This window comes from Gossypium hirsutum, chromosome D07 (assembly GCF_007990345.1).
Source record: "Gossypium hirsutum isolate 1008001.06 chromosome D07, Gossypium_hirsutum_v2.1, whole genome shotgun sequence".
Taxonomy (NCBI): Eukaryota; Viridiplantae; Streptophyta; class Magnoliopsida; order Malvales; family Malvaceae; genus Gossypium; species Gossypium hirsutum.
The window spans coordinates 54,854,998-54,880,861 of NC_053443.1; the positions used below are offsets into that span (position 1 = coordinate 54,854,998).

Genomic DNA, 25,864 nt, shown 5'->3' on the forward strand with positions numbered 1-25,864 from the left:
AACGTCTTCACCAAACGCCTAAACGTCCACCCCGGACTCAACGGCAACAAGAAGACAGATTAACAGATATAGGTTTTGAAACAAATAATCTTAAAACAAACAGAAATGTAAATCAAAGATTAAAACTTACAATAAATATTACGCTACTTTCTCCAGAAAGTCGTTACACCGGCACCTCTGATACCAACAGGGGGAGGGATGATACCATCTGCGAAGCCTTCTTCTCTTACATTTATGAGTTGAAGTTTTTCTATGTCAATATATAGGAAAAGAGATGAAAAGAAATAAAAAATTTAATTCATTTTAACTATATTTAATATACTTATCAATATTTATTTATAATTCTTCAAAAATTTTATTATTTTACTTGTTAAAAAGGTGACTTAACGTGATTTATTGATGGTACATAAGATTTATACACCGACGGTGCATCAAATATTATCTTATAAAAATGTTAATTCTTTAACTGAATTTGATGTCTCAAGTGAAGTCATATCAACACAATTGATGAAAATAGTAAAAAACCTGTACATGAAAGTAAAATATAAGAGTGATTATCAATCTTTCTAGAATCGAATTGGTGGTTAAATTGATCAGGTCATAAACTTGCTGATCTAATTAAAAGAGTATAAAAAAAATTTTAGTTCAATCAGTTAAACAAATTTTTTAATCAGTTCAATCGGTCTGTACTGGTTCACAATGAAATTATCCGATTCATACCCAAATTGATATTGATTTTTAATTTAACAGATTTCATCGATCGGTTCAATTAGTTTGATTCAAACATCATTGGTATGAAATTAATTATGAAATTGCACTTATGAAGAAATCAAGTAAATTAATTATTTTTAAAATTGGACCAAATCGATGAATCAAATTTTTAATAATTTATTTAATAAACTAGAATGAAATTATTTGATACGTTCAACCATGGATGTTGTGAAAGCCTTCATGTAAGATAGACGGCAATGAGAATGTGCGATTTTCGAGGGTTTATTCAAACTTTTTCAAGCTTCTATGCTCTTTTACATCGTGCCAATACCAATAGGCGTTCAAACCACGCGCCTTCCGGTTTTAGCCAATTTCATACTCTTTTAACAGTGAAAATAATAGAGGATTAACTTTACATGAATAAATTTGAAAATTATGAGTAGTTCTAGGTATCATATCAAAAGAACAGATATTATTAGAATATATAATAAGATATTGTTCAAAAAAAATGTCTTGTTCTCATCTCTATATCGAGAAAATCTGAAAGAAAGACCACGAGCGAAAAATAGGTTAGAATATGTCTTAAATTGTTCAAAAAAAATGTCTTGTTCTCATCTCTATACCGAGAAAATCTGAAAGAAAGACCACGAGCGAAAAATAGGTTAGAATATGCCTTAAATTCATTTAACTTTTTAAAATTTGAAATTTAGTCTTTTTATTTTGTTTATTTTAATATGTCTAATTAACAAATTTAACTGTGTTAACAATTAAATCTGAATTTTGTTTATAAAAATTACAGGATTTATAACGTGTTTTAACTAAAACGATAACCCTGAAGCCCAGCGAGGCCACTGATCATGAGTGCATTTAAAAGGGTAAAAACTTAGGTAGTCACCCTTTTTCCAATTGCATGACCGCCACACGTTGAATCAATCTCCATTCTACTTTCTCGTTTTATGTAAGTTGATGTATTATTTCTCTTTTGTTTTTAGACAATTAATATATGAAAGAACTTCCAAAAACCCATGCCATTTCCATGATTTCAGTACCTTTAGAACTCTTCCATTTTCCTTCATTATGACTTGGATTGAATTACATTTTTCTCTGGAAAAGAAGGGTTTCTGTTTTTTTTTTAGTTGAAGAGAGAGTATATAATCATGGTACAATGATGATTATTTGTTTTAGACCTGAATATTGTTATATAGTTAAGCATTTCAATGAAATAGCCATAGCAATAGGATGATGACACAAAGCTTGAACCCAACCAACCAAAAGGGGAAAAAGTTCTCAGCAAAAAATGAAGTAAGCTGGCATTTGATTTGGATATTTACTTCCCATTATATATATTGTCATGTTTACAATTTAGCTGTATTTTTTTTTCATTTAATTTTTTTTTTGTTAATTTTCAAGAACAGAAAAGCCTAGAGATGGCTTAATCTCCTTTTCTTATGTGTAACCTCTCCTTCTCTTTGTATTTATAACTCATTCTATTTTTAGCATTTTTCTTTTTCTCTCTCTTGCTTGAAGGAACAAAAACTTTGCTAAACAGATCCAAAAGGGGGAAAAAAGAAAAAGAAAAACTCAGGAAAGGCAGAATCTCTCATGTTGCTATTCCAATTAAAATTTTGCTGTTTTTCATCCCATGTTATAATATCAAATTTCTTTTACAATAAAGTTGTGTGTTGATTTTTTTTTTTTTGAAGAATATAAAGCTGTTGGGAATTTATTTATAAGTTATTGGTTTGGCATTTTTCATATTTGGTTATCAAAGTTTTGCAATAATTTTTACCAATTTCAGTTTCTTTTTTCTTCTTTGTAAACAGGGTGTTATAGTGTTTGAATCATACAGCCCAGGAATTGGCGTTGGAATTGTAAATTTATATAAAAAGAGGCAATTTTTGTATTGGATTTTAGAAGAAAATATATTGGAAAGGTTACAGATTTTGAGGATCAAGGGGAAATAAAAGGGGAATTCCATTTATCTTGGTATAATTTTAAAGGAATAAGGAATGAACTTGTTTCATGTTAGACATGGATGACAAACTAATGGAGGAGAGATTTGTATGTATTTGGTGAAAAGAGCAAATGTAAGATGAGATAAGAGAGTGTTTAGAGATGGAAACCAAGGAAGAAGCTGAAGGAAATGAAGATTATCCACCATCACCCTCTTGGGAATTAAACCATCTCTTTGAGGTGGAGGAGGAGGAGGATGTCAAAGGGGATATTGGAGTAGCACAAAATCCTGAGCCCTCAGGGAGTTCGAATTATTCACGGTTGCCGCCGTTGGGGCATAGGCGCACTCAGAGCGATGTTCTAAATGCAGCACATCGCCATAACAATAGTTTCCAGAGATTGAAAACATCTATGCAGAAAGCTTTGCGATGGGGTGGCAATTTGAGGGATGACAGGTTCCGTTCAAGCTTCAATCCTGAGGTTCTGGCAAACCAGAAACGCCAGTGGTATCAACTCCACTCCAAAACTATGGTATTTGAACTGAGCCCTTCCATCTTCTTTCTTTTCTTTTCATTTAGTTTTTCCTTGGTTTTCTACAACCAGTTTGTGTTTGCATTATATGCAGCTTTAAATTTGTTTGATTGAATATAACTTGTTCTTGAAGAGCATCAGTACTTACACTGAACTTGTTTCCTCCCTTTTAGATGCATTTTGTTGCACTTTGTAACCTTAATCCTACCTTGATTTTTATTTGGTTTATACATCAAACATTGATGATATATAGGAAGCCATAATACATGGCTCTTATTGTTAATTGATTTTAGGTTGAATAGCCATGGAACTGGATAAACATTTTGCTCTTTCCCTTGCTTGAAATACCAATCTATAATAATCTAGTATACCTTAATGTAGGAAGTCAAGGGCATACCATAAGTTAGTGATTCTGACAAAAATCTGCTATTGCTTGAAAGAATTTAGATGTTTAGATAAAATGGCTTGTGTAAGTTAACTTTGATGGGATACTGATACATATTTGTATTAGAAGTTTGGAATCTAATTGGAGAATGTTGTTGCAGGATAAGTTTAGATATGAGCAGCCGACTTCAATCTTTGAGCACTTCATTATTGCTGGGGTTCATCCAGATACTGATCTTGGGACTGTGGAGGAAGCCTTTGCTAAGAGGAAGAAGTGGGAAACAGATATGAAAAGATCTGGGATGATAGATGTTAAAATGCTGCAGAATCATGGACCTCCACTTCCAATATTTGAACCGCAGGTTTAGTACATAATTAAATATGACGAAACTCTTCTATATTTTTGACAATAATTACATGACCTTATGGAGATTAGTTTCTCCTTGCAAATTAAGGCTATGCCATTATAGAAGCAAGAATTTACTTTGTGTTTATTTTCTTTTCATATATGCTGACATCATTATTCTGTCACTCATTTTGTTTTCCCTGATTATCAGATACTTTTTAGATACCCTCCTGGGAAGAGGTTAGCTATGCGTTTGAAGGACTTAGCCACCTTTTGTTTTCCTGGAGGTGTTAAGGTTTGATCTCACTATTTTACTGTGATACTCTTGTCTGCTGCAATATCAATTCTTTAACGTGGTGTGAACCATATTGAATGAGAACAGTCATTGGGTTAATTTGTCTGAAATTCCTTCTGTTGGTTCACACACAGCATTTGAAAATTCACTTTATCATTCTGATATTTAACCTGTTTGAGGGGAGAAAATGGTTATGATTCATTGAAGTTTATCCTTTCTATGACATTGTAATTTGTAACTTGGTGAACAAGTGAGAAAATTGCTTGTGATGATCTAATTGAAAATTATCATCTCTTAGCCTTACATATAGGAGTAGCTAATGACATTTACCAGGAATGTGGAAGAATTTGCAGGATATGTTCCATAGGCCTTTTGAGCACTGCATAAATCATTTATAGTGATTGCATTTAACTTTTGTACACATATTACAAGAAGCATCTTTCGCTTTTTCATATATATTGTATCTATAGTTTAGATTTTAAGTTGTAGTCGTCAGCCCGAAATAGGATTTTGATGGCTTCTTGTATCTTTGTTCATTGTACTGGATTTTTTTTCCTTTTCTGGGTATTAATATATAGGGACCTAATCCAAACATTTATTTTTCAATGAATTAGGCACGATTGCTGGAAAGAACTCCGTCATTTAGCGAGCTAAATGAGCTTCTTTATGGACAGGTATGCCAAATTAATGCATCTCTAATTGTCTCGTGTTTGAACTGTTAAAGGATTCTTGTAATGCATCTCTGTTTTACAAGTTTACTTGCTTCATCTTTCATTGGCCTAAATCCAAAACGTAACATTTTCACTATTCTATATTCTCCACAGGAGCATTTAAGCAGAGATGATTTCGCATTTATTTTTTCACTCAAGGTACATTTCGTATGTTCTCTCCTGTCAGTACTGCTGACTCCCACAACATAAGAAGTTGCCTGTTCTGTATCTCAGTTTTTTTCACTTGTTTGTTAGAGGAAGAGGACCATATATTAGGTTGTGAAACATTTTATGCTCCCTTGGTTAGGTGGCAGGCAATGCTACGGTTTATGGCGTTTGCTTGCATGTACCAGAACTTGTACAAAGACAGCCTGGTAATTTAGGTGGTTCATCACGCCTTTCTTCAATTGCAGGATCAAGCAGACAGTATATGGTTTCTGCACCTCGATGCTATTGTTTGCTAACTAGAGTGCCTTTCTTTGAGTTGCATTATGAGATGTTGAACAGGTTAAAGTTTAATCCCTTTTCCCCCATCACCTGTGAGAATTGTTTATCACCGAAATTTGAACGATATATAGCTATAATCTTTGCTGATAACTGAATTCTCAAGATCTTACTTGCATGCAGTATCATTGCACAGGAGCGCCTGAATCGAATAACCGAAGTTGTTAGTGAAACGAATCCATCTCTTGATGATCTTGCACCGTCTTCCTCGAAACAAGATGATCAAATAAATGATAACACCGTCACCAGCACTCCCAACAGCGAGTATGTTAATGAGTGGATGGCTTCTGCATTACCTGTTAACAGCACTGTAGTTCTTAGTAGTGACACTGCTGCCAATGATGAGGTTTCATCTGCTTCATTAAAGATAAGTTCACCATTGTCATCTGGAAGTGTAGCTGCGAGTGATGCTTCGGATTGGGGTCATGTTAGGGAAATAGAGAAGGATGTTAGGAAGGGTGTGCTATATATTGATGATAATGCATCTGAAGCCTCAGAAATTCGTTGCAGTGTTTTGGAAAGAATAAATGGCACCCATGAAAATGGACAAATTTCTCCAGATATTGGATCAGTTTTCAGCTTGCGGAGTCGTACTTCTTCTCAATCACTATTCAGGTGGTGAATTATGATTAACTAAACTGCTTTTGTTTCCGTTTACATTACAATATTCCTGAACAAAAGAAGTTTCCATTTAGATTACTTCTCTTAGTTTCTTGTGGTTCTTTTCCAGTTTTTTCCGATCACAATTTTCAGTAATATATTGTTATCTTTGGCAGTCCAGCTAGAAGCCTGACATCAGAGGATGATGAAGAGGAGGATGACCTTTTCTGGAATAATGAAAAAGAATATGGAGATGACTTGATAATGGAATGGGCTAAGGTTAGTTTTTCTCTTGTTTCTGATTTTTTGCATATCATTGAGGCCTATGTTAGTCGGGTGACTCAGGTGTTGGTATCAGAACATATACGGGTACAGAACTCATGTACTTCAAGAAATGAAGAATCGGAGTAGCATAGATTTTGGTTATTGAATTTCCATTTGATCTTTGTGTATCTGATCTCTTTGGTAGGAAAACAAAAATGATCTGCTACAGATAGTTTGCAGTTATCATGCTTTAGCTCTTCCACAACGAGGAAGTGAAATAGTTTTTCAGCCTCTTGAGCATTTACAGGCTATCGAGTATGTGAGACCTCCGATATCAGCCCTTGCCATGGATGAAAGCTTTTTTTATTCAATGGAACCTTCTGAGGTATTTCTTTGTTAACAGTATTTTCAGTCAGGTATTTCCTTCATAACTTATATATTTACTTAGATGTCACTCAACTTGGTGAAAGATCAATGCGAAGTTCGCAGCAGCTGAGGAAGCTCTTGCACTTTCAGTATGGACAACTGCAACGATTTGCCGAGTTCTCTCTCTCGATGGTGTAATGTTCTTTGATGCATACCTATTCTTTAGCTGTTTCTATAACCATCAGCATTTGAATTGCAAATGAAAATGAACCTTATGATTGTTCCTTCAGATTTTGGCAGTGATTGCAGGAGTGTTATTGGAAAAACAGGTCGTAGTCGTTTGCCCGAACCTGGTAAGTTAAACCAGTTAGAAGAGATTGTAATTTTTATTCCTATGTCAGCTATAAAACGTAGTATTGGGGTGACGACAGTAATTTTCATCTATCATCTATGCAGGGTGTTCTATCGGCCGTGGTGTTATCCCTTATTCCTATCATTCGTCCATTTCAGTGGCAGAGCTTATTGCTTCCAGTAATCTTCCATATCCCTGCTGCTCTTTCTTTGAAAGTTGACAGATATCTTTGTGGATGTAGCATTGTTTCAATTAAGACTAATTCATGTGATCCACTATTTCTCATTTTTGTGAAATTCTCTTGCACTCAGGTACTGCCTATGAGGATGCTTGATTTTCTTGATGCACCTGTTCCATTTCTTGTGAGTTTTAGTGTTTTATTTTTGGGTGTTAAAAAAAAAGAATAGTACCCTTTTTGGCATTTGTCAAGCAGGTCAAAGCTTTTACTTTATTACGTATAAATGAACTTAAAAACACAGATGCATGATATCACATTTCTTTCATTTTGTAGGTTGGCGTACAAGATAAACCAGCTGATTTGAAAATGAAATCAACATCCAATCTTGTTCAAGTTAATTTGCCCAAGAAACAGGTATTTTTGTGGTTTTTGAACATAGTTTTGCACTTTATTGGTTAGTATTGCAGGAAGTGTTTTGCCTTTACTCCCAAGTATTGTTGTTGGTTGTTTCGACTGTTCTTCAGGTGAAAACATGTTACGTGCCGCAACTTCCTCAACGGAAAGAGCTTGTATCAGAACTAGGGCCGATACATTCCACACTTGCCTTTGAAGGTTCAATTGCTAAGAAGCATCCTACATATAGGTGCAATGAAGTGCAGGTGTATACTCGTCACCACAACCATAATATGCTGTTTCTACTTGCATGCCAACATGAATTCTGTTTTAACAGTAGATTTTACCATCCAACTTGTTTTCTGTTCCTTTAGCTTACACAACCGTCTTTTTTTTCTGTACTATTTACATTCATTTTCCAACAGCAACTAACTTCCGACCGAATATTTTTACCTTCTTACGCACTCAGGCTGAAGCTGCAATCCAGTTTTTGGCAATCATGAGGGACTACCTAGAGTCAATCTGTGCAAATCTGAGGTCTCATACAATTACTAGTGTACAATCAGACCAGGACAGGGTTGGGCACTTCCTATGCTTCTAATATTATGCTGTTGGTTTTTCCAGTTTGTTTCCTAACGATTACTGCAGAAATGCTACATGTTTCTCAGCTTCCTTTTTTGTCTTTGATTAACTAGCAGGTTTCCTTGTTACTTAAAGATAGCTTTATCGATTCTTTTCCGATTAAGGACCGGCCATTTATTAAGGTATTTTATGCAGTTTTGGTTTTAATGATACAAATGTATTTTATGCAGTTTTGGTTTTAATGATACTTCCAAAGCATACAACTCTCCATACAAATCTCAAATGTTCAGAATGATTGCTTAGACTTGGTAACTGAACAGATTCAACTACTTGACATATTCCTGTTTTGTTGTTTGCAGCTATTTGTAGACACACAACTATTCACCGTTCTATCAGATTCTCGTTTGTCAAGATATGAGAATGAGCACTAACTTAAACCCCCCCACTAACAGGTATGTTGGCATCAGGTGAAATTTCCTAGGTGCAAAAAGCTCCATCAGCTATAAAAAAAGAAAAGAAAAAAAGAAATGCACTTTATAAAGCCTGAAAGTGATGGTATCTGAAACTATATTGGTACCGACACTAAGCCATGTCAAATGACAATGGCTGCTGCAGAGGAAGAGCCATAAAATGTGAACTCACTTGCAGCAAACGATTGGGAAAAAAATGAATTTTGTAACATATAATGATAATAATAATAATAATTGGGAAATGCCATAGAGAAGGTTGCAAACAACTGTTATCATCCCTAATATTTTATGGGATGTGATGCTTAGAAGATCAGAGATTTGTTATTACTCGTGAATCCTTGTAAATGTCAATAGTTTAATCGCACAGTCTATAGAGCAACTCATATTCTTGGTCATTGTATTTAGCTATAAATGTTACTGGATCATCTGTTCTTCTATCAGCTTACACATCAAAGCTTCGCAAACTAACCTACCCTCTTTGACCACGAAGGTCAAACCAATCATCATTAATAAAATTTAACACTATCCCTTAAAGCTAAAAGTAGATTTCATTAAAGATACTATCCTCACCATGAAAGTCAAACAGGGCTATAGTAGCCTAATCTTTTACAATGATTCACCATGGGCAGTAAGTTCAAGGATCCATCCTGCATAAAATAAGTAAAATATTCAGTGAAGAGCCAAATAACTAATCGGTATTACTCATTCCGGGTATTAATCATTCCAGTTTTGAACCGGCATATGAAAAAGAGAATTATCTCAATATCTATGATGAAAGGGTAAAACAAGCAATGGGTAAATCTTTGAGTGATTGTAAGAGAACTATCTATTTATGGCAGCTTGAAGTAAGGTTTAACAAAAAAGAATGAATCAAACAATCCCAGTTAGAAGAAGATAGGTATAACCCAGAATCAAACAATCCCAGTTAGAAGATGATAGGTATAACCCAGCTAAGCTTCACCCATGAGCAGTTGACCACTCCAAGATAAACAAAAGAAAACATTTAAACAAGAATTAATTGCTTATGCACTCAATTTCTATGATTCACATTGGACAAATATTTAGCTTGATTGTGCATATTTCTATTTAGCATGTAATACGATATACCTATTGATATTATTGTATATTATGATAAAATTACAAACTATTTTTGACATGAATCCTACAATTGGTAGGACAAATGAATCAATCATTTTTTGAGGATGACATGCAAATAATAAATTACAGACCAGTCGAACAAGACAAGAATGTCAGCAAAAAAATCAATAATTGCACCTTCCAGATAGCCAGTTCAATTCAATGAGTTCCGTCGGAGCCATATTAACTTGGGTAACATAGAGATCATACATATCAGCTGCCAAAAAAAGGGTCAAGAGTCAGAACCTTAACAGTAAGAAAGTAACCTATATACCATCAAGCATTGGATAATCATCATTTAGAAAAGGGAAAAAAACTAAAAAGTAGAGAATAAAATGCCACCACAATCAGATCATTTCTCTTCATCCTCAGAATCTGACTTTGCAAAAACAGGTTCTGGCTGGGTTTCAGCATATGCAGGAGCAATGAACTTTGGGTCTTTTTCAGCAACATCAGCGTACTTAAGTATAGCTTCTCTAGGATCTTCTTCCATCCATGTTTCTTTGATCATTCCCCCTTGCTGCAATGACAGGCAACAGGTAAGTCTCTTCCACTAGCTTTAGTTATACAACATTAAAACTTTAACGAACTCAAGACAGGCAAGTTCTTAGAAAGGAAAAACACCATTACCTTAAGAAGGTACTGGGTCAACAAACTTCCCTTGGTTGAACCAACCCTACCACCATGTCCTGGTCCTGTTATTGGAAGTTCAGGTTTATGTGACTTGACAGGATCCTTCAGTATCTTCTCCCGTTGACGCTTACGGCTTGGTTGGTCTCTAAATAATGGTAGTGCATGAGGATTGTGAATCACAAGCGGTGCCTCAAAATCATCAACAGATTTCTTCCTAGGTGCACGTGCAACACATACAAGAGCTCCTCTCTCACTAAGTGTTGGATCATATAGTACATGAGTCCCTCCTTGGCTTTTGTCTCCTGATGTAGCAAATATCTAGAACAGAAACAAATAAATTAGTGTATTATTTTATTGTTATAAGTTCGTGCTTTCTTACCATGCATGCATATGAATCTGCGCTTATGATAATGCAGAGAGAGACAACACTATGACATACCTGATTTAATCTTGGGTGCCAAGCACACTGCACCACACTGCAAGAAGGAGATATCCCAACTCTTTGAACAAGTTCAAGTTTTGAACAATCATAAAAACACAGCAAACCTCCAACGGTACTTTCCTTCTCAATGGATGTTCCAGTTAGAAAGAGTTGCTCATCGGGACTAAATGCAATATTTGTTTGGGCATAGTTATTTGGGAGATCATCAAACACCTTGAGAGGGGCTTTAATTTGGCGTAAATCCCAAAACTGACATTAATTCACAATTCATAACAAATATCAAGATTCTAGAATGTATTTTTTTGGTTTTGGGGTTTGGGGTTTGGGGAAGAGGGGATTTCATCACCGTCTGAAACTCTGTGAAAATTACCTTGAGTGAACCATCAAAGCTTCTGGACAACAAAGTTCTCCCATCACTAGAAAACCTAAGCCCAGTGATATCATCAGAATGACTTTTTTCAATGTATATATCTGGTCTGCTTCCCCATCCAGGCTTAAGGGTCCATATCTGCAAAATAGTTCAAGCAATCAACTCATCTGATTACTGAGAAAGCAGAAGCAGAAGCAGCAACACAACACCAAGCCATTTTGCAATCAATCAACATAAAAGAAGTGTTTAGCTATCAGAAACAAGTACCTGTATAGAACCATCACCAATTCCACCAGCAATACATTTCCCTTCACGATCCCATGCACATGTTGTAACAGGAATTCTTCCAGGCCTTGCAAGTTTTGGTTTGATAACCTGGATAATAAACAAGTGAACCATTTTCTTACCTAATTCGCTTCCAATAAAATCAGCAATGTAAACACACACACACACACACCTGCTTTTGACTTTTGAAGTCATTCACATCCCATATACGAAGTGATCCATCTTCAGATGATGTCAAAATTGTCTCCTTGGTTTTTGGATGCCACTCTCCACAAGTCAGCCCCGATATATGTCCCTTAGTATTCTTCAGATCGCGAATATACATATCCCCTTTTACAAACTCGCCTAAAGTAAGTCCATCTCGATCATATATCTAAATTGAAAATCAGAATACAATCATGAGCAACTATTCAATCAATACTAGAACATCCCACAAAAACACACTAATTACTTATGTAAGAAGTAACCTTAGCTTGAGCAGAGCCAGTGACACATAAGAACCGGTCTGATGTGGGACTCCAGCTTAGATTACGAACTTGGTGGCCTTCAAATGGTTCAAGCTGTCTAAATGATTGTAAACGAGAATTCATTCCTTGAAAATCAAACATTCGAACCGTATAGTCAAAACTACCCGAAAGAACCCTAGAGCCAGAGTGATCAATTGCAAGAGCTGAAACAATCTGAAAGCATTAAACATAATTAGGATTAATTACTTTAGTAATAAGGGATAGAAAAAAGGAATTTTACCTTGGAGAAATTACGATTAAATGAATTACCTTAGTATGCCCTTTGAGAACAATCTCATTGCTTAATGGAATTCGATAACGGTTCTCCTCCTCCTCATCCTCCTCCGAGTCAGAAATCGGCCCAACTGGCGGGCGTGGCGGCCCAATCATGACATCGTTATCGTCATCCTCACCGGAACCTGGAGGAGGCGGAGGAGGTCCTACCATGACGTCTTCGTCATCCTCATCAGGAACTGGACCAGGTGGCGGACGAGGCGGGCCAATCACGGAGTCATTAGGGTTAGGGTTGGGAGACTTAGAATTGCGAAGGGAATCGAGCCAAGCTTTGGAATAGGAAGAAAGAGACGGAAGGGCTTCATTGGTTTTATTATTACTATTACTAGCGGTGGTACTAGCGGTGGAGGCAGCGGCTCCGGCGGTGGAACGGCGAGTGGCGTTGTGAATGGCTTCAAGAGAGGTTTGGGATTTTTGCTGCTTACCAAAAGCAAGAGGGAACTGAGCTCTGATTCCATCGTAAATTTCGGCTTCGTCTTCCATTTCGTTCTTTCCCCTCGCTGTTGGATCGAATTCGAAAACGTAACTTTATTTTTGATTTACAGAGGATTATAGCTGTAGAATGTGGTAGGCTCCCGGTAATGGTCTAGCCTTGATACTCGAGCCACCCAAATCAAGCCAAGGGGTTTAGCGGCTTGAAAATGGAAACAAGCGGGCGGTACTTTCTTGGTCTTGCATTGTGGTTCAGCCTGGGCTGGGCCACTTTTTCGATTCATTAATGGATTTTATGCTTTTTCATTTTCGGCCCCTTATAATTTAAGGCTGCCAACTTTTAGCCCGGATAGTGGAGACTTTAAGCCTTTGAATCGATCGGTTTATTTCAATAAACATCCCACCTAAATTTTAAAGTTATAATTAAATCCTAAAACTATCAATCTCATTTCAATAAGGTCTTTCAATCAACCTAGCTATTACCTTGTTTGTTAAATACTAACTTAGATCTAACATAAATAATGTTTAAAATATATTTATCAAATTGCAAACACGTTGTATCTAGGGGAGAAATCAAAATTTTTTTGAGGGGGACCGAAATTAAATTGTATATTTTTACGATAATAAAAATTTAATTTTACCATTTTAATAGCATATATCTTTATAATTTTTAATGGGTTAAATTAAAATTTTATCATTTTTGAAGAGGCCAAAGAATAATTTTACCATTAAAAATTTTAAAAATTTTCCGTTTTAAAGGGAGTTGGGGAGCCTGCCAGCCCCTGGGTTCGCCACTAGTTGTACTTATCGCATAAGCGATCTCATGTTAAAAAAAATAATCCCTTAATTTTAGTGACATTGTTAAAAAAAAAGTAATTTCCAAGTTCCCATATACAAGAATGAAGCCATAATTTTTTTTTGTTAAGGAAGGCTGGAATAAAATAAAATAAAATAATTAGAGGGTGAAAGCATGAATTTTGTATTAAAAAACCTTAAATTGAATTATAAATTATTAAAAATGACTAATAAGTATAATTGAAGCCCTACTTCTTAAATTTGCCCTTGAAAAGATACACATTTATATAATTTAATTAATATGTTTTAAAAATACTTCATCTCAAATTTTAGTTTGCATTTAATACCTAAATTGATATATATTTTTTGGTTCAATAATGCCTACATTGAGATTTGAGATAATAGAGACACATAATTGATATAATTAGTGCAATTAAATTTTTAAAATGTATTTCCAAATATCATACTTTAAATAATTTTGCATGAAAAAGATAAGAGCAAAGGCAAAAAAGTTTTTAGGGAGGTGAGAATTAAATTGTATACTTTTATGATAGTAAAAATGAAATTTTACTATTTTAATAGTCTACATCTTTATAATTTTTAAAGGATTAAATTAATTTTTTTTATTTTTAAAGGAGCCAAAGTACAATTTTACCATATACTAATTTAAAATTTTTAATATTATAAAAGTACTGAAGGTGAAATTTTCCATTTAGCCACTCTGACGGTAGGGTTTATTAGGTTTTTCCTCTAAGATGAGAAGAGACAAGAAAAGAGTGTAGTTGAAGTCATTCTAATAGAACATTTTGAACTTTTCTTGTTGTCGCGGACAACCAAGAACCAAACACAGACTCATATGCGCAAGCAAAGAAGCAAAACCCATTGAAATCAACTGTGATATTCTTTTTGACCCAACAATTCCAAAACAAACCAACCCAAAAAAAACCCCAACAATGTTGGGAACCGATGGTACCCCAGAAATTGGCTTAGGCTCTTTCAACACCATTAACATAGAAGGAACCAATGCCGGAGCTACGATGATCATCCGTCACGGCACGTCCGGCGAGCACGAAGGCTGTTGCTGCATCAACATTTACACCAACAGCAACGTTCAAGGTTGTAACAGTTCTGTGTTGGTGGGGAGTAACATAAAAATGAAGAATCCAGGGGTGCATATCTACTTGGGAGATCTTAAGTTTGGCGGAGGAGGATGTTCAAAACCCAGATCATTTAGTAGAAGAAGAACAGGCGGTGGTGCTACAGTAGATTTTAGTAGCGTCTTTCTGTTTGTATTTGTTCCTGTTATTTTAAGTCTCTTGCTTTCTCATGTGCTGCTTTAGTGAGTGATAATTGTATTTGTTCATAGTTTATTTATTGTTATTTGAAGAATAATATGGTTTGTTGTTCATAGTTTATTCTCCCAATTCCCCCTAATTTTAGGATTTATTCTGCATATAAGTATAAATATAAATGAGTAAATATATTTTGGGTAAACTATAAAAATAGTCACTTTTATTTGCCTCACATTTTAGTCACTTAGGTTGTCGTTCTGTTATGAAGTAGTCACTCTGCCATTAAGCTCTGTTACCTCCCTAACGGCAACCCTACGTGATAGTCTGTCCAAATGGGTTTTAAATGTCAAGTTGGATGTCCAATTAGGATGAGAATAGTTTTTTCAGTCAAAATGGAATACAAAACTAAAGAAAAAGGAGAAGAATTGTTTTTCTTTTCCAATTCAAGGTGTAATTAATTTAAAATTTTAATTTATTTATTTATTTAATCAAAAATATATTCTTGTCCCGGTTGGATATCCAAGTTGGCATTTAAAACTCATTTGGACTACCACGTGGGATTGTCATTTGGGAGGTAATGGAGCTTAACGGAAGAGTGACCACTTCTTAACAAAACAATAACGTAAGTGACTAAAATGCAATTTGAGGCAAACAAAAGTACCTATTTTTATAGTTTACCCATATATTTTTAATGCGAATATAACTTAGATGTGATATAAATAGACCTACTCATGGGTTGAGTCATCCATCCAGGCTCGCAGACTTGTTTGAAAAGTGGGAGAATTTGGACAAAATACGAGACTCGGAAGATGGGCTTGGATAGAATTTAAGACCAAATTTCTATATGAGCCAAGCCTTGGGCAAGATTTTTTTGCCCAAGCTTGGCTTGACCCGGATATATTATATTATAAAAATATCATAATAATTATATATATTTATATTTATATTAAGTAACTAACTCAATAACAATTAAACCCATTACTCAAAACTTAAAAAAAATATCCAACTAAATAATCCAATCCAAAATATAAAATTTTAAAAATTATATTTAATACAATAAAATATTCATTATATTTATTGTGTTTTTTAATATAATAAATAATTTATTATATTTATGGTATTGTTTTTTAATGTCTTAGAAAACTTTTATTTTAACCTTTTTTTAGTGTATTATATTTTAAAATAAAAATTAATCTAAAAAAATCAAATATAGACAGATTAGGTCGAATTTACCTTTTTAAAATTGGATCAGGCTTAAACAAAAATAAACTCTTTTTCTGAGATGGGTCGAACTCGAACTTAAAAAATAATCTAAATATATTGCATGGATCTAGCCCGAACCCATCCCGACCCGACAATGAGCCGCTCTAAATTTAACCTATTATTCATATTAAAGTATATTATATCAGGTTAATTATGTGGAAATATAATTATTTGGTTCACATGTCATCCACGTCCACTTTAGTAATCTTCAATAGGAAATGCACCGTTTCACCTTTTATGAAATAAATAAAATAAAACCAGCCCACATGTTAGCATGTGGAAGATTAGTTTATTTATTCAAGTAATATTATTGAAGAAAAAATGGCGGTGGGGTGGTGGAGCATGATTGATGATGGTGCATCATGGCTTTAACTTCCTAGTATTGTTTTCTGTACTACATAACTGATGACCGAACATTCTTTTTCTTTAATATTGCAACTCGGTACTTCTTTCTTCCTAAAAAGGATAAGACAAATCTGTCCACATGCATCTTTCTCTCTATTAATTCTCTAAATATTAATATTCATATGTTTAATTCGGCTTTTATAAAAAAAATGGAGTAGGAATAAATTAATTACGAAAATAGAGTGTTTGTTATAGTAATTTTGGGTATTGTTAGTGGCGGAGTTAGAATTTTTTTGGGTTAGAATTAAATCGTATTACGATAGTAAAAATATAATTTTATCATTTTAATAGTTTATATATTTATAATTTTTAAAGGATTAAATTAAAATTTTATCATTTTTTGGGGCTAATATGTAATTTTACAATTACTAATTTAAAATTTTATAAATTATAAAGGATTTAAATAAAAAAAATTCATTTTAGGGGGACCGGGACCCTTGTCAGACCCCCTAGCTCTGCCATTAGGTACTGTCTAACACAATGACAACATCGATGAATTTTTAAAAAAAAACCTGAAAGAGTGAGAAAAAAATATTTTTTTGTGGTGCCGCCTAACCATTGGTGACACTAGTGAAATAAAAAAAATGATAAGAAAAAGAAAAGGTTGAAAAAGTTAAGAAAAAATAATTTTTTTACTATATTTAATGTCTTAATGTACTTTCCCTACATTTAATCCTTACAATCATAATTTTTTTAATCAAGAGGATGCCGCTTGATATATTGGCAACACCAATTAAAAAAATATTTTTTCACTTTTTTAATGTTTTTTTTTTGTCTAACTTTTATTTTTAAAGTTCATCAGTGCCACCAAAATGTTAGGCGGCACAAAAATTTACTGTAGCAAACACTCCATTTTCGTAATTAATTTGTTGTTTACTCTATTTTTATAATAATTAATTTTTTAATATTATTTTTGTAAAAAAATGTTTAATTCAATTAGGCGTTTTATTATCTTTCATTTTGACTATGGAAGGGTATTTTTTTTCATTACCATTATGTATAATAACATTGGGTCTTGAATGTGTTTAAAGAATGATATTTATAAGAGAATAAAGGTTAATCAAATTGAGAAAATAATAGAAATTCCAACAACAACAACAAAAAACTTCATTATTTCTAAATACCAAAGCTATAAATGAATTATAGTTTAATGTGCAATTGTATACACGAACTTTAATTTTGTGCAATTTTATATATAAAATTTTGATTTGATCCGATTATTGTAAATTATCAACACAATTATTGATATAACATCATTTTATTTATATATTAAATAAAAAATTATATTTATCTAATATAAAAATAAATTAAAACATATTTATTTCTTTAAATGTGTATGGTTAAATCAAAATTAAAGTTTCAAGTATACATTTGAACCACAATTAAAATTTTATATGTATAATTATATCAAATTATTAAAGTTTATATATACAAAATTACATATTAAATCAAAATTGATATACCATTTATAAAATTTGTCTTTCTCTCTTTCTCTATTTAGTTGGCCTATAACATGGAAAGATTCCTTCCAATTCAATCATAACAAATAAGTAAAGCCACCCTCACATAGATTATTTATTTTATTAGGACATGATGGGACCAGGTTTTTGTGTCTTTACAATAATAAATTAGGTTTTTAATCTTTAATTTGTATTTAATCACTGTTTGTTCTATTAAAAATAATGGAAGTGGAAGTTGCCAGTATTACTTTAGCTTTGATGTTGAGAAGGTCACATGTACACCAATAATTCCTAAATTCTTGTCATACTTTGAAGTTAACCTTACCCTGTTCTTCACCTTCACCTGGAAATAATTTGAACCATCTTCCCTTTTTCTTTTAAAAACTTTTTAGTATGAAGTTCAAATACGGGTAAGCGCTCATTTTAACTTGATGTGAAATTTTTTCGAATCGAGTTGAGTCGAATCAAATGAAATTAAAATCTTGTTATAGTATAATTAATCTCATGTTAGAACACGTATAATAAACTTATTTAGCTCCCTAAATTATTATTTTAGAAAATTTTTAAATTTTAAATTTTCTTTATATAATTTTAGAAGTCTTTTAAAAAAATTATAATTATAAAAAATATATGAATTTTAGAATTTTTATAAATATTTTGATTTTTTATTATTTTTTTGTAATTTTTGTTGAGTAAAAGATTAATTTGTTTATTTTTAAAATTGATAAGTACTAAAGAGGTATTTAGGTTGACAGTGTTATTTCATAGATGTAAGTTTGTATTACTTGTATGTTTAGGTTTATTCTCTTTTATCTATTCACCATGTTTAATGTCGGAGAAACTTCCATTAAAGTCCAAAAGCTTCCCTGTATAACAGCTGTTGCAGAACCCAAGATCACACGAGCTCTCCAATAATTAAACTAATCACCCATTTCTTTATTATTTATATACCAATACTTATGCATCAACCACTCTTCTTTTCTTCCAAAAACACTAATGTAACCATGCCACTTTGCTCATCTTTTCCCTGTTTCTAGTTCTTGTATATGAAAATGGGAATCCATCCATCATTGTTGCTCTTCTGCTACTGAGATGCCACTTAAGAAGATCAATATGAAAATGGGAATCCGTTTATCATTGTTGTTCTTCTGCTACTGTATTGGTTCTTGTTCTTTCGGTCTTGCTGAAAAAACCAACCTGAATAATGAAGTATCGGCTTTGTTATCGATAAAAGCCGGTCTTATCGATCCATTGAATAGCCTTCGAGATTGGAAATTGCCGGACAATGTGGCATTGAAGCATTCAGCTCATTGTAATTGGACTGGTGTATGGTGCAACTCTGATGGGGCAGTTGAAAAGCTTGATCTCTCGTTTATGAATCTCAGCGGACGAGTTTCTGACGATATCCAACAGCTGAAACGCCTTACTTCTCTCAACTTGTGTTGTAATCAACTGTCGTCGGCTTTACCGGAAACCATATCCAATCTCACATCACTTAACAGCATTGACGTGAGCTCTAATTCATTCACCGGCAGCTTCCCTGTGGGTTTTGCAAGAGCTGCAAGGCTAACTTTCCTGAATGGTTCAAGCAACAGTTTCACAGGAGTTCTCCCTGAGGAACTTGGCAATGTAACTTCATTGGAGACGCTAGACCTGAGAGGCAATTTCTTCCAGGGTTCAGTTCCAAAGTCTTTCAAGAGCTTGCACAAGTTAAAGTTACTTGGCCTTTCAGGGAATAATCTCACTGGCCAGATACCAGGAGAATTGGGGCAGCTTTCATCACTGGAGACTATAATTATGGGGTACAATGAATTTGAAGGGGGAATACCAGTTGAGTTTGGGAACCTTTCTAGTCTAAAGTACCTTGATTTGGCAGTTGGTAATCTTAGTGGAGAGATTCCAGCTGAACTAGGGAGACTCAAGCTACTCGAAACAGTTTTCTTGTATAAGAACAGTTTTGAAGGTAAGATTCACCCATCAATTGGCAACATCACTTCGTTGCAGCTGCTGGATTTGTCTGATAATGAGTTATCTGGAGAAATTCCTGCTGAGATATCTGATCTTAAGAACTTACAGCTCTTGAACCTAATGTGCAATCGGTTATCAGGCGCAGTTCCAACCGGAATTGGAGGTTTGACACAATTGCAGGTACTTGAGTTGTGGAACAATTCCTTGTCAGGCTCACTGCCGATCGATCTTGGCAAGAATTCACAATTGCAGTGGTTGGACATATCGTCCAATTCATTCTCTGGTGAAATCCCGGAAACCTTGTGTGATGGAGGCAATCTCACCAAGCTCATTCTATTCAACAATGCTTTCTCAGGGGCATTGCCAGTCAGCTTATCAAATTGTCCATCACTTGTTCGTGTTCGAGTGCAGAATAATCTTCTATCCGGGACAATTCCAGTTGGACTTGGTAAACTTGGGAGGCTTCAGAGGTTAGAATTGGCAAATAACAGCCTCACCGGGACAATTCCGGATGATATAGCTTCTTCTACATCACTTTCTTTTATTGATATTTCTAATAATGATCTTGAATCTTCTCTCCCTTCTACCATTCTTTCAATCTCGAGTCTGCAAACGTTCATTGCCTCGAACAATAACTTGGTTGGTGAAATCCCAGATCAGTTTCAGGATTGGCCTTCACTTTCTGTGCTTGATCTGTCAACAAACCATTTCACAGGAAGTATTCCAGCTAGCATTGCTTCATGTGAGAAATTAGTCACTTTGAATCTAAGGAATAACCGATTGACCGGAGATATTCCGGAATCGATTGCTATGATGCCTACTTTGGCTGTTGTCGATTTGTCTAACAACTCTCTAACAGGTGGGATACCTGGTAATTTTGGAACCTCTCCGGCTTTAGAAATGTTCAATGTTTCGTATAACAAACTAGAGGGTCCAGTTCCTGCAACTGGTGTGCTAAGAACAATCAATCCGGATGATCTTGTCGGCAATGCTGGTCTCTGTGGTGGTGCTCTCCCTCCATGTAACTTACATTCACAAACTTCATCAAGGCAAAGAAGTTTGCGAGCAAAGCATATTGTTGCTGGATGGCTCACTGGGATTTCATCGGTTCTAGCAGCTGGAATCTTACTCATCGGTGGGCGATCACTCTATAAAAAGTGGTACTCACATGGTAGTTGCTTTGAAGAAAGGTTTGAAGCAGGAAAGGGAGAATGGCCATGGAGATTAATGGCATTCCAAAGACTTGGTTTCACAGCTGCTGACATCTTAGCCTGTATCAAAGAAACAAATGTGGTTGGGATGGGAGCCACCGGGGTCGTATACAAGGCTGAGATGCCGCAGTCAAATGCAGTCGTAGCAGTTAAAAAGCTGTGGAGATCAGGAACTGACATCGAAAACGGAAACAGTGGGGATTTTGTTGGAGAGGTGAATCTCTTAGGGAAACTTAGGCATCGAAACATAGTTCGGTTATTAGGATTCCTTCATAATGATACTAGCATGATGATAGTGTACGAGTTTATGCAAAATGGTAGCTTAGCAGATGCCTTGTACGGCAAGCAAGCCGGTAGGTTGCTGGTAGATTGGGTTTCAAGGTATAACATAGCACTTGGTGTTGCACAAGGCCTTGCTTATCTTCATCATGATTGTCATCCACCTGTAATACATCGAGACATCAAGTCAAACAACATACTGCTCGACGCAAATCTTGTGGCAAGAATTGCAGATTTTGGTTTGGCAAGGATGATGGTTAGTAAGAATGAAACGGTCTCGATGGTTGCAGGGTCCTACGGCTACATAGCTCCCGGTAAGTCAGCAGTTTTAACATCTCACTTCCATGGATTTGATTCTATTTTTATATACTAATCCTAATGTATTGCTTAATAACCTTGTCACAGAGTACGGTTACACTTTGAAGGTCGATGAAAAGATTGACATTTACAGCTTCGGGGTGGTTTTACTGGAACTTTTAACCGGGAAACAGCCTTTAGATCCGGAGTTCGGAGAATCCATTAACATTGTTGAATGGATTAGGAGAAAGGTTGGAGACAACAGAGCTTTAGAAGAGGAATTAGATCCTAATTTAGGGAACTGTAAGCATATTCAAGAAGAGATGCTCTTAGTTGTTAGGATAGCACTTCTCTGCACTGCCAAGCACCCAAAGGACAGACCATCAATGCGAGATGTGATTACGATGCTCGGTGAGGCAAAGCCTCGGAGGAAAAGCAGTAGCAGCAACAGCGGAAATGCATCGACCAAAGAGATGCCGGTGTTTAGCACATCGCCTGTAAATGGCCTCTTCTAGGAACAGAATAACATTTCCCTTTCCAAAAACTGTATTCTATTTTGTATCTAGCATTGTATTTGTTAAGCCTTGTAATCACTCACTGGTTCATTTTGTTCAGAATATCAACAGGGATATCAAGCTGGCTTTCACCTGCAAATAAAGTCCCATTTTTCGGGGGCGAGCCATGCATGATGATAACTCCATTGTAACTCAAATTTTTATTTCTCCTTGTCAAAGTATTTGTAATAGTGCAGATCTACAGATAAATTTCTTGTAAAATCCATCTTCTTATGCACCCAATTGCCATAGAAAAGAGAGTGTCGATTACAGTAAAATATAATCAGTTATGTATATTGGTATTCAAAAAGTAAGATTTCAAAAGAAAATATGCATACAATAATCATACAGCAACAGCAGGAGGGCACAACACAAAGGTTTAAACGTTACACAACATACAGCAGCATTGGTCATCATCCTTCACCTTCATCAAAATCGTTGCAGTAAGAACCATACATGAACCATGGTTGATTAGCCAGTAACAACCGTGGTTCATTAGTTGGTCCGTTCTTGACATTTTTGGGCCCTAGGCGAAATAATAAATCGAGCCTTTTTAAAAAAAATTATAAAATGTAATACAATAAAATAAAATCATATACTAATAATTTCATTAAAATAATATTTTTTATGACATTAAGCGAATAATATATTTTTCTAACAAATTTTAAATTAAAAAATATATTTTTCATTCAATCTACTCCTATGTCATCAACTAGAAAAACACAAAAATTATAACAAAATGGGTTTTGCGAGAATTCTGAGATGCAAAATTAGTAATGATAACATCAACATCAATGTTTTCCAAAAAAATCCTTCTCGATTGATAAAATTGCCAAACCATTCAACCGTGCTTGTGACATTGACGACCTCAAGATTCATTTCTCTTATAGGTTCCTTTTCAACTAAAATGTCTCTTGTTTTGTTATCAAGATTAGTTCAATTTCTAATATTATAAATATCCAAAAAAGGAATTGTTTGTTCTTCATCAATGCCAATATCACGAGGAATTGTTTGTTCTTTATTAAGACTAACATTTTCAATATTGGATACATTTAACACATCATTAAGCTAATTTGAATCATTAATTTCATCATTCTCATTCTCATTGTCATCATTTCATTTAATTGATCTAAAATTTCATTAAAAACTATTTTTTTTAAATAAACTTATCAATAGCATATCACTATGATTTTTTTAACTCTTCAACACGTTTTCTCTTTTCTCCTTTTTTATAAAGGAGATACTCAAGTAACACAAGAAAATAAAACAATAACACCTGATAGAAGAATTCTAAGTTGAATATTTGCTTAATTCAAAACAATTGATAAAAATTAAATATAAAAAATAATAAAATAACATGTAATTAAAATATCATTATTGTGAGTAAATGCAACTAATTATGATCACAATTAAATTCAATTGCTAATATAAGAAAGTATGTAGTAGTATATTGTACTATGGTTCATCAAAAAGGAATTAGGGGGAGAAGCTAAATATAAGGATGACTTAATGACTTTATTAGTTAAAACCCAAAAATATCATCAAATTAAGAATGAAAAGATTACAAGAAAGAAGAATAAGGAGGGAGAAGCATACCTGCAATAATGGTAAATCTGACATATCATGGATGAGAGGCTCTCAGTCTCTCAAATATAAAGTAATAATTAATAACTTCAATTGATCAATGCTAATGAGGATGAATGATGTATTACTCAAATCAAAATTGACCCTATTTAATTTATAGAAAATTTCTTCCATTGTCATGGTTATACGAAAATAAAGAAGGTTGTGCTAGTAATGGTTGATTTTTTGAGAAAATTTGATTTTTTTTTTTAAACTTTAATGGTAAGAGTTGGAATTTGGGAATTAGAGAAGGCTTGGAGAAGCCAAAATGAAGTATTTATGGCAAAGAATTGAAAGCCCTAACTATTTAATTAATTTATTTTAGTGTGAATTTTTTTCCACATTAAAAACTGAAAAAATAATTTTTTGGGACTCCTTTTAATCTTGAGCCCTAGGCAGCTACACTTCAAAACAGCCTCAGGGCCGGCCCTGTTCATTAGCTATTGATTAGCAATTCTTGATTGGCGAGTCTAGATGGCTACCAGATACCTGATTTTGAAATTAACTCAAGCTTAGTTAATTTGGTTGCCAGGCTAAGGAGCTGAGTAAAATGCTAGATATATATAACTATTTGGAGATTTAAGGCGAGTTTGATAAATTGAAATTTTAAAATTAATTATTGAATTTTCAATATTAAATTTGATGAGTGAATTTATACTAAAATTTTATTTGGTAAATTAATAAATATAATTATTTAATATAAAAGTTTATGTTTAAAATTTTATTTATTTCTTAATTTTAATTTTATTAATATAATATTTTATATTATTTTAAATAGTTTTGATAGTAGAAAAATATGATAATTTGAATCTCATTTTTTTAAAAATAATTATTATTTTTAATAAAATAAAATCAATTTAATACACGCCTTAGCATAATCAAGCTATTGTAGCCCTAACTTTTTATAACGATTCGATTTTTAGAAGTGTCCAAAAACGTGATTTAGGAATTTCATATTTGTAAATCAAGTTCGTAGGGATAATATATAAAGGTTAAGGAAGTTGGTATGAAAATATATTGAAGTTCAGTTAAGTAATTTAATCGAGAAAATAATTAATTAATGTTCGAGGGCTAAATTGTAAAAATTTAAGCGCTATTAAATTTAAATTTAGAAAATGCTTAAAGACCTAGATAGCAATTATTTAAAGGACCAAAATGGTTATTAAATCATTTTTATTTTAAAGTTAATAGAGAATGATGATAGTGTTAATTTATTTAGTTAATTTATTTAGTAAAATTATAATTAAAGAAAAGTAAATAAGATTAGTTAAATAAGTAATCATAATTAATTAAGTTTAATTAACTATTTAATCTAACTATATATATTTTTAAGTGGATGGAAAGAATATGTCTGGCTGTCGCGAGAGAAAGGAAAGACGAGAGTCGTAGACAAGAATGAAGTTTGTACTTTCATGATTCGAGTTCAATATATATATGCATGCATGATTGTTGCATACTAAGGGCTAGTTTAGTATTGCTTTTGAAAAGTGTTTTTAAAAAATGTTGTGAAAAAGTGCTTTTGAAAAGTTTGGTTTAAGATTTGAGTGTTTAGCATTGTTGTCAAAAAGTACTTTTAAGAAATAAAATATCCATTTTATACAAGGTATTATCAATTAACAAATATGTATTTAAATAATTTTCAAATTAGTTAATATTATTATATTTTAGTAAGAATATAAAAAATAATATATTATAACTTGTTGTTAATATTTTAATATATGAAATATAAATTTTAAATATTTTTAAGTAATAAATATTAATTATTTATAAGATTTAATTAGAATATATAAAGTATATTCTAAATAATTAAGTATAACCATTAAATATCTGTAATTAGATATTAGAACATTAGTATTATTTTAAAAAAAAATTTTATTTTTGATTAATGATTTTAACACATTTGCAATTAAGCACCAATAAAAAAAGGAAAGTACCATGTTGTTGGAGGGATGAAAAAGTAATTAAGCACCAAAAGTGCT

General features: G+C 33.4%; 3 protein-coding genes across 7 annotated transcripts; 2 read left to right on the forward strand and 1 right to left on the reverse strand.

The window, feature by feature from the left end:
* Nucleotides 1-1,227: 1,227 nt before the first annotated feature.
* LOC107925872 (uncharacterized) lies at nucleotides 1,228-9,079 on the forward strand. Of its 4 annotated transcripts, XM_016856605.2 has the most exons (20): nucleotides 1,228-1,372; nucleotides 1,511-2,013; nucleotides 2,535-3,195; nucleotides 3,741-3,941; nucleotides 4,137-4,220; nucleotides 4,835-4,894; nucleotides 5,045-5,089; nucleotides 5,238-5,437; nucleotides 5,558-6,049; nucleotides 6,211-6,313; nucleotides 6,504-6,683; nucleotides 6,769-6,858; nucleotides 6,955-7,017; nucleotides 7,121-7,195; nucleotides 7,328-7,378; nucleotides 7,528-7,608; nucleotides 7,719-7,853; nucleotides 8,057-8,164; nucleotides 8,283-8,351; nucleotides 8,529-9,079. In XM_016856605.2, the coding sequence occupies exons 3-20, from the start codon at nucleotides 2,827-2,829 to the stop codon at nucleotides 8,598-8,600; spliced, it is 2,478 nt and encodes an 825-aa protein (XP_016712094.2). In that variant the 5' UTR covers nucleotides 1,228-1,372; nucleotides 1,511-2,013; nucleotides 2,535-2,826; the 3' UTR covers nucleotides 8,601-9,079. The 4 variants fall into 4 exon arrangements, with proteins under 4 accessions (XP_016712094.2, XP_016712096.2, XP_016712097.2 ...); XM_016856607.2 differs by lacking the exon at nucleotides 1,228-1,372 and having other exon boundaries at nucleotides 1,524-1,669; XM_016856608.2 differs by lacking the exon at nucleotides 1,228-1,372 and having other exon boundaries at nucleotides 1,526-2,013; nucleotides 8,286-8,351.
* LOC107925873 (WD repeat-containing protein 70) lies at nucleotides 8,939-12,944 on the reverse strand. Of its 2 annotated transcripts, none has more exons than XM_041097927.1 (10): nucleotides 12,283-12,944; nucleotides 11,974-12,186; nucleotides 11,679-11,879; nucleotides 11,489-11,596; nucleotides 11,222-11,359; nucleotides 10,849-11,100; nucleotides 10,407-10,727; nucleotides 10,122-10,296; nucleotides 9,915-9,993; nucleotides 8,939-9,286 (listed from the first exon to the last, which is right to left on the reverse strand). In XM_041097927.1, the coding sequence occupies exons 1-8, from the start codon at nucleotides 12,787-12,789 to the stop codon at nucleotides 10,129-10,131; spliced, it is 1,908 nt and encodes a 635-aa protein (XP_040953861.1). In that variant the 5' UTR covers nucleotides 12,790-12,944; the 3' UTR covers nucleotides 8,939-9,286; nucleotides 9,915-9,993; nucleotides 10,122-10,128. The 2 variants fall into 2 exon arrangements, with proteins under 2 accessions (XP_040953861.1, XP_016712098.2); XM_016856609.2 differs by having other exon boundaries at nucleotides 10,119-10,296.
* A 5,885-nt stretch (nucleotides 12,945-18,829) lies between these two features.
* LOC107925871 (MDIS1-interacting receptor like kinase 1) lies at nucleotides 18,830-22,484 on the forward strand. The gene is made up of 2 exons (XM_016856604.2): nucleotides 18,830-21,725; nucleotides 21,817-22,484. The coding sequence occupies exons 1-2, from the start codon at nucleotides 19,046-19,048 to the stop codon at nucleotides 22,221-22,223; spliced, it is 3,087 nt and encodes a 1,028-aa protein (XP_016712093.2). The 5' UTR covers nucleotides 18,830-19,045; the 3' UTR covers nucleotides 22,224-22,484.
* Nucleotides 22,485-25,864: the final 3,380 nt, after the last annotated feature.

Coding starts and splice junctions, on each gene's coding strand:
- LOC107925872 (XM_016856605.2), top strand. CDS start 2,827: ATGGAAACCAAGGAAGAAGCTGAAGGAAATGAAGATTATCCACCATCA. Junction 4,895..5,044: donor ATGAGCTTCTTTATGGACAG/GTATGCCAAATT, acceptor TATTCTCCACAG/GAGCATTTAAGCAGAGATGA. Junction 7,196..7,327: donor GGCAGAGCTTATTGCTTCCA/GTAATCTTCCAT, acceptor TCTTGCACTCAG/GTACTGCCTATGAGGATGCT.
- LOC107925873 (XM_041097927.1), bottom strand. CDS start 12,789: ATGGAAGACGAAGCCGAAATTTACGATGGAATCAGAGCTCAGTTCCCT. Junction 11,880..11,973: donor CTGGCTCTGCTCAAGCTAAG/GTTACTTCTTAC, acceptor TTTTCAATTTAG/ATATATGATCGAGATGGACT. Junction 10,728..10,848: donor GGCACCCAAGATTAAATCAG/GTATGTCATAGT, acceptor TTTCTGTTCTAG/ATATTTGCTACATCAGGAGA.
- LOC107925871 (XM_016856604.2), top strand. CDS start 19,046: ATGCCACTTAAGAAGATCAATATGAAAATGGGAATCCGTTTATCATTG. Junction 21,726..21,816: donor CTACGGCTACATAGCTCCCG/GTAAGTCAGCAG, acceptor ACCTTGTCACAG/AGTACGGTTACACTTTGAAG.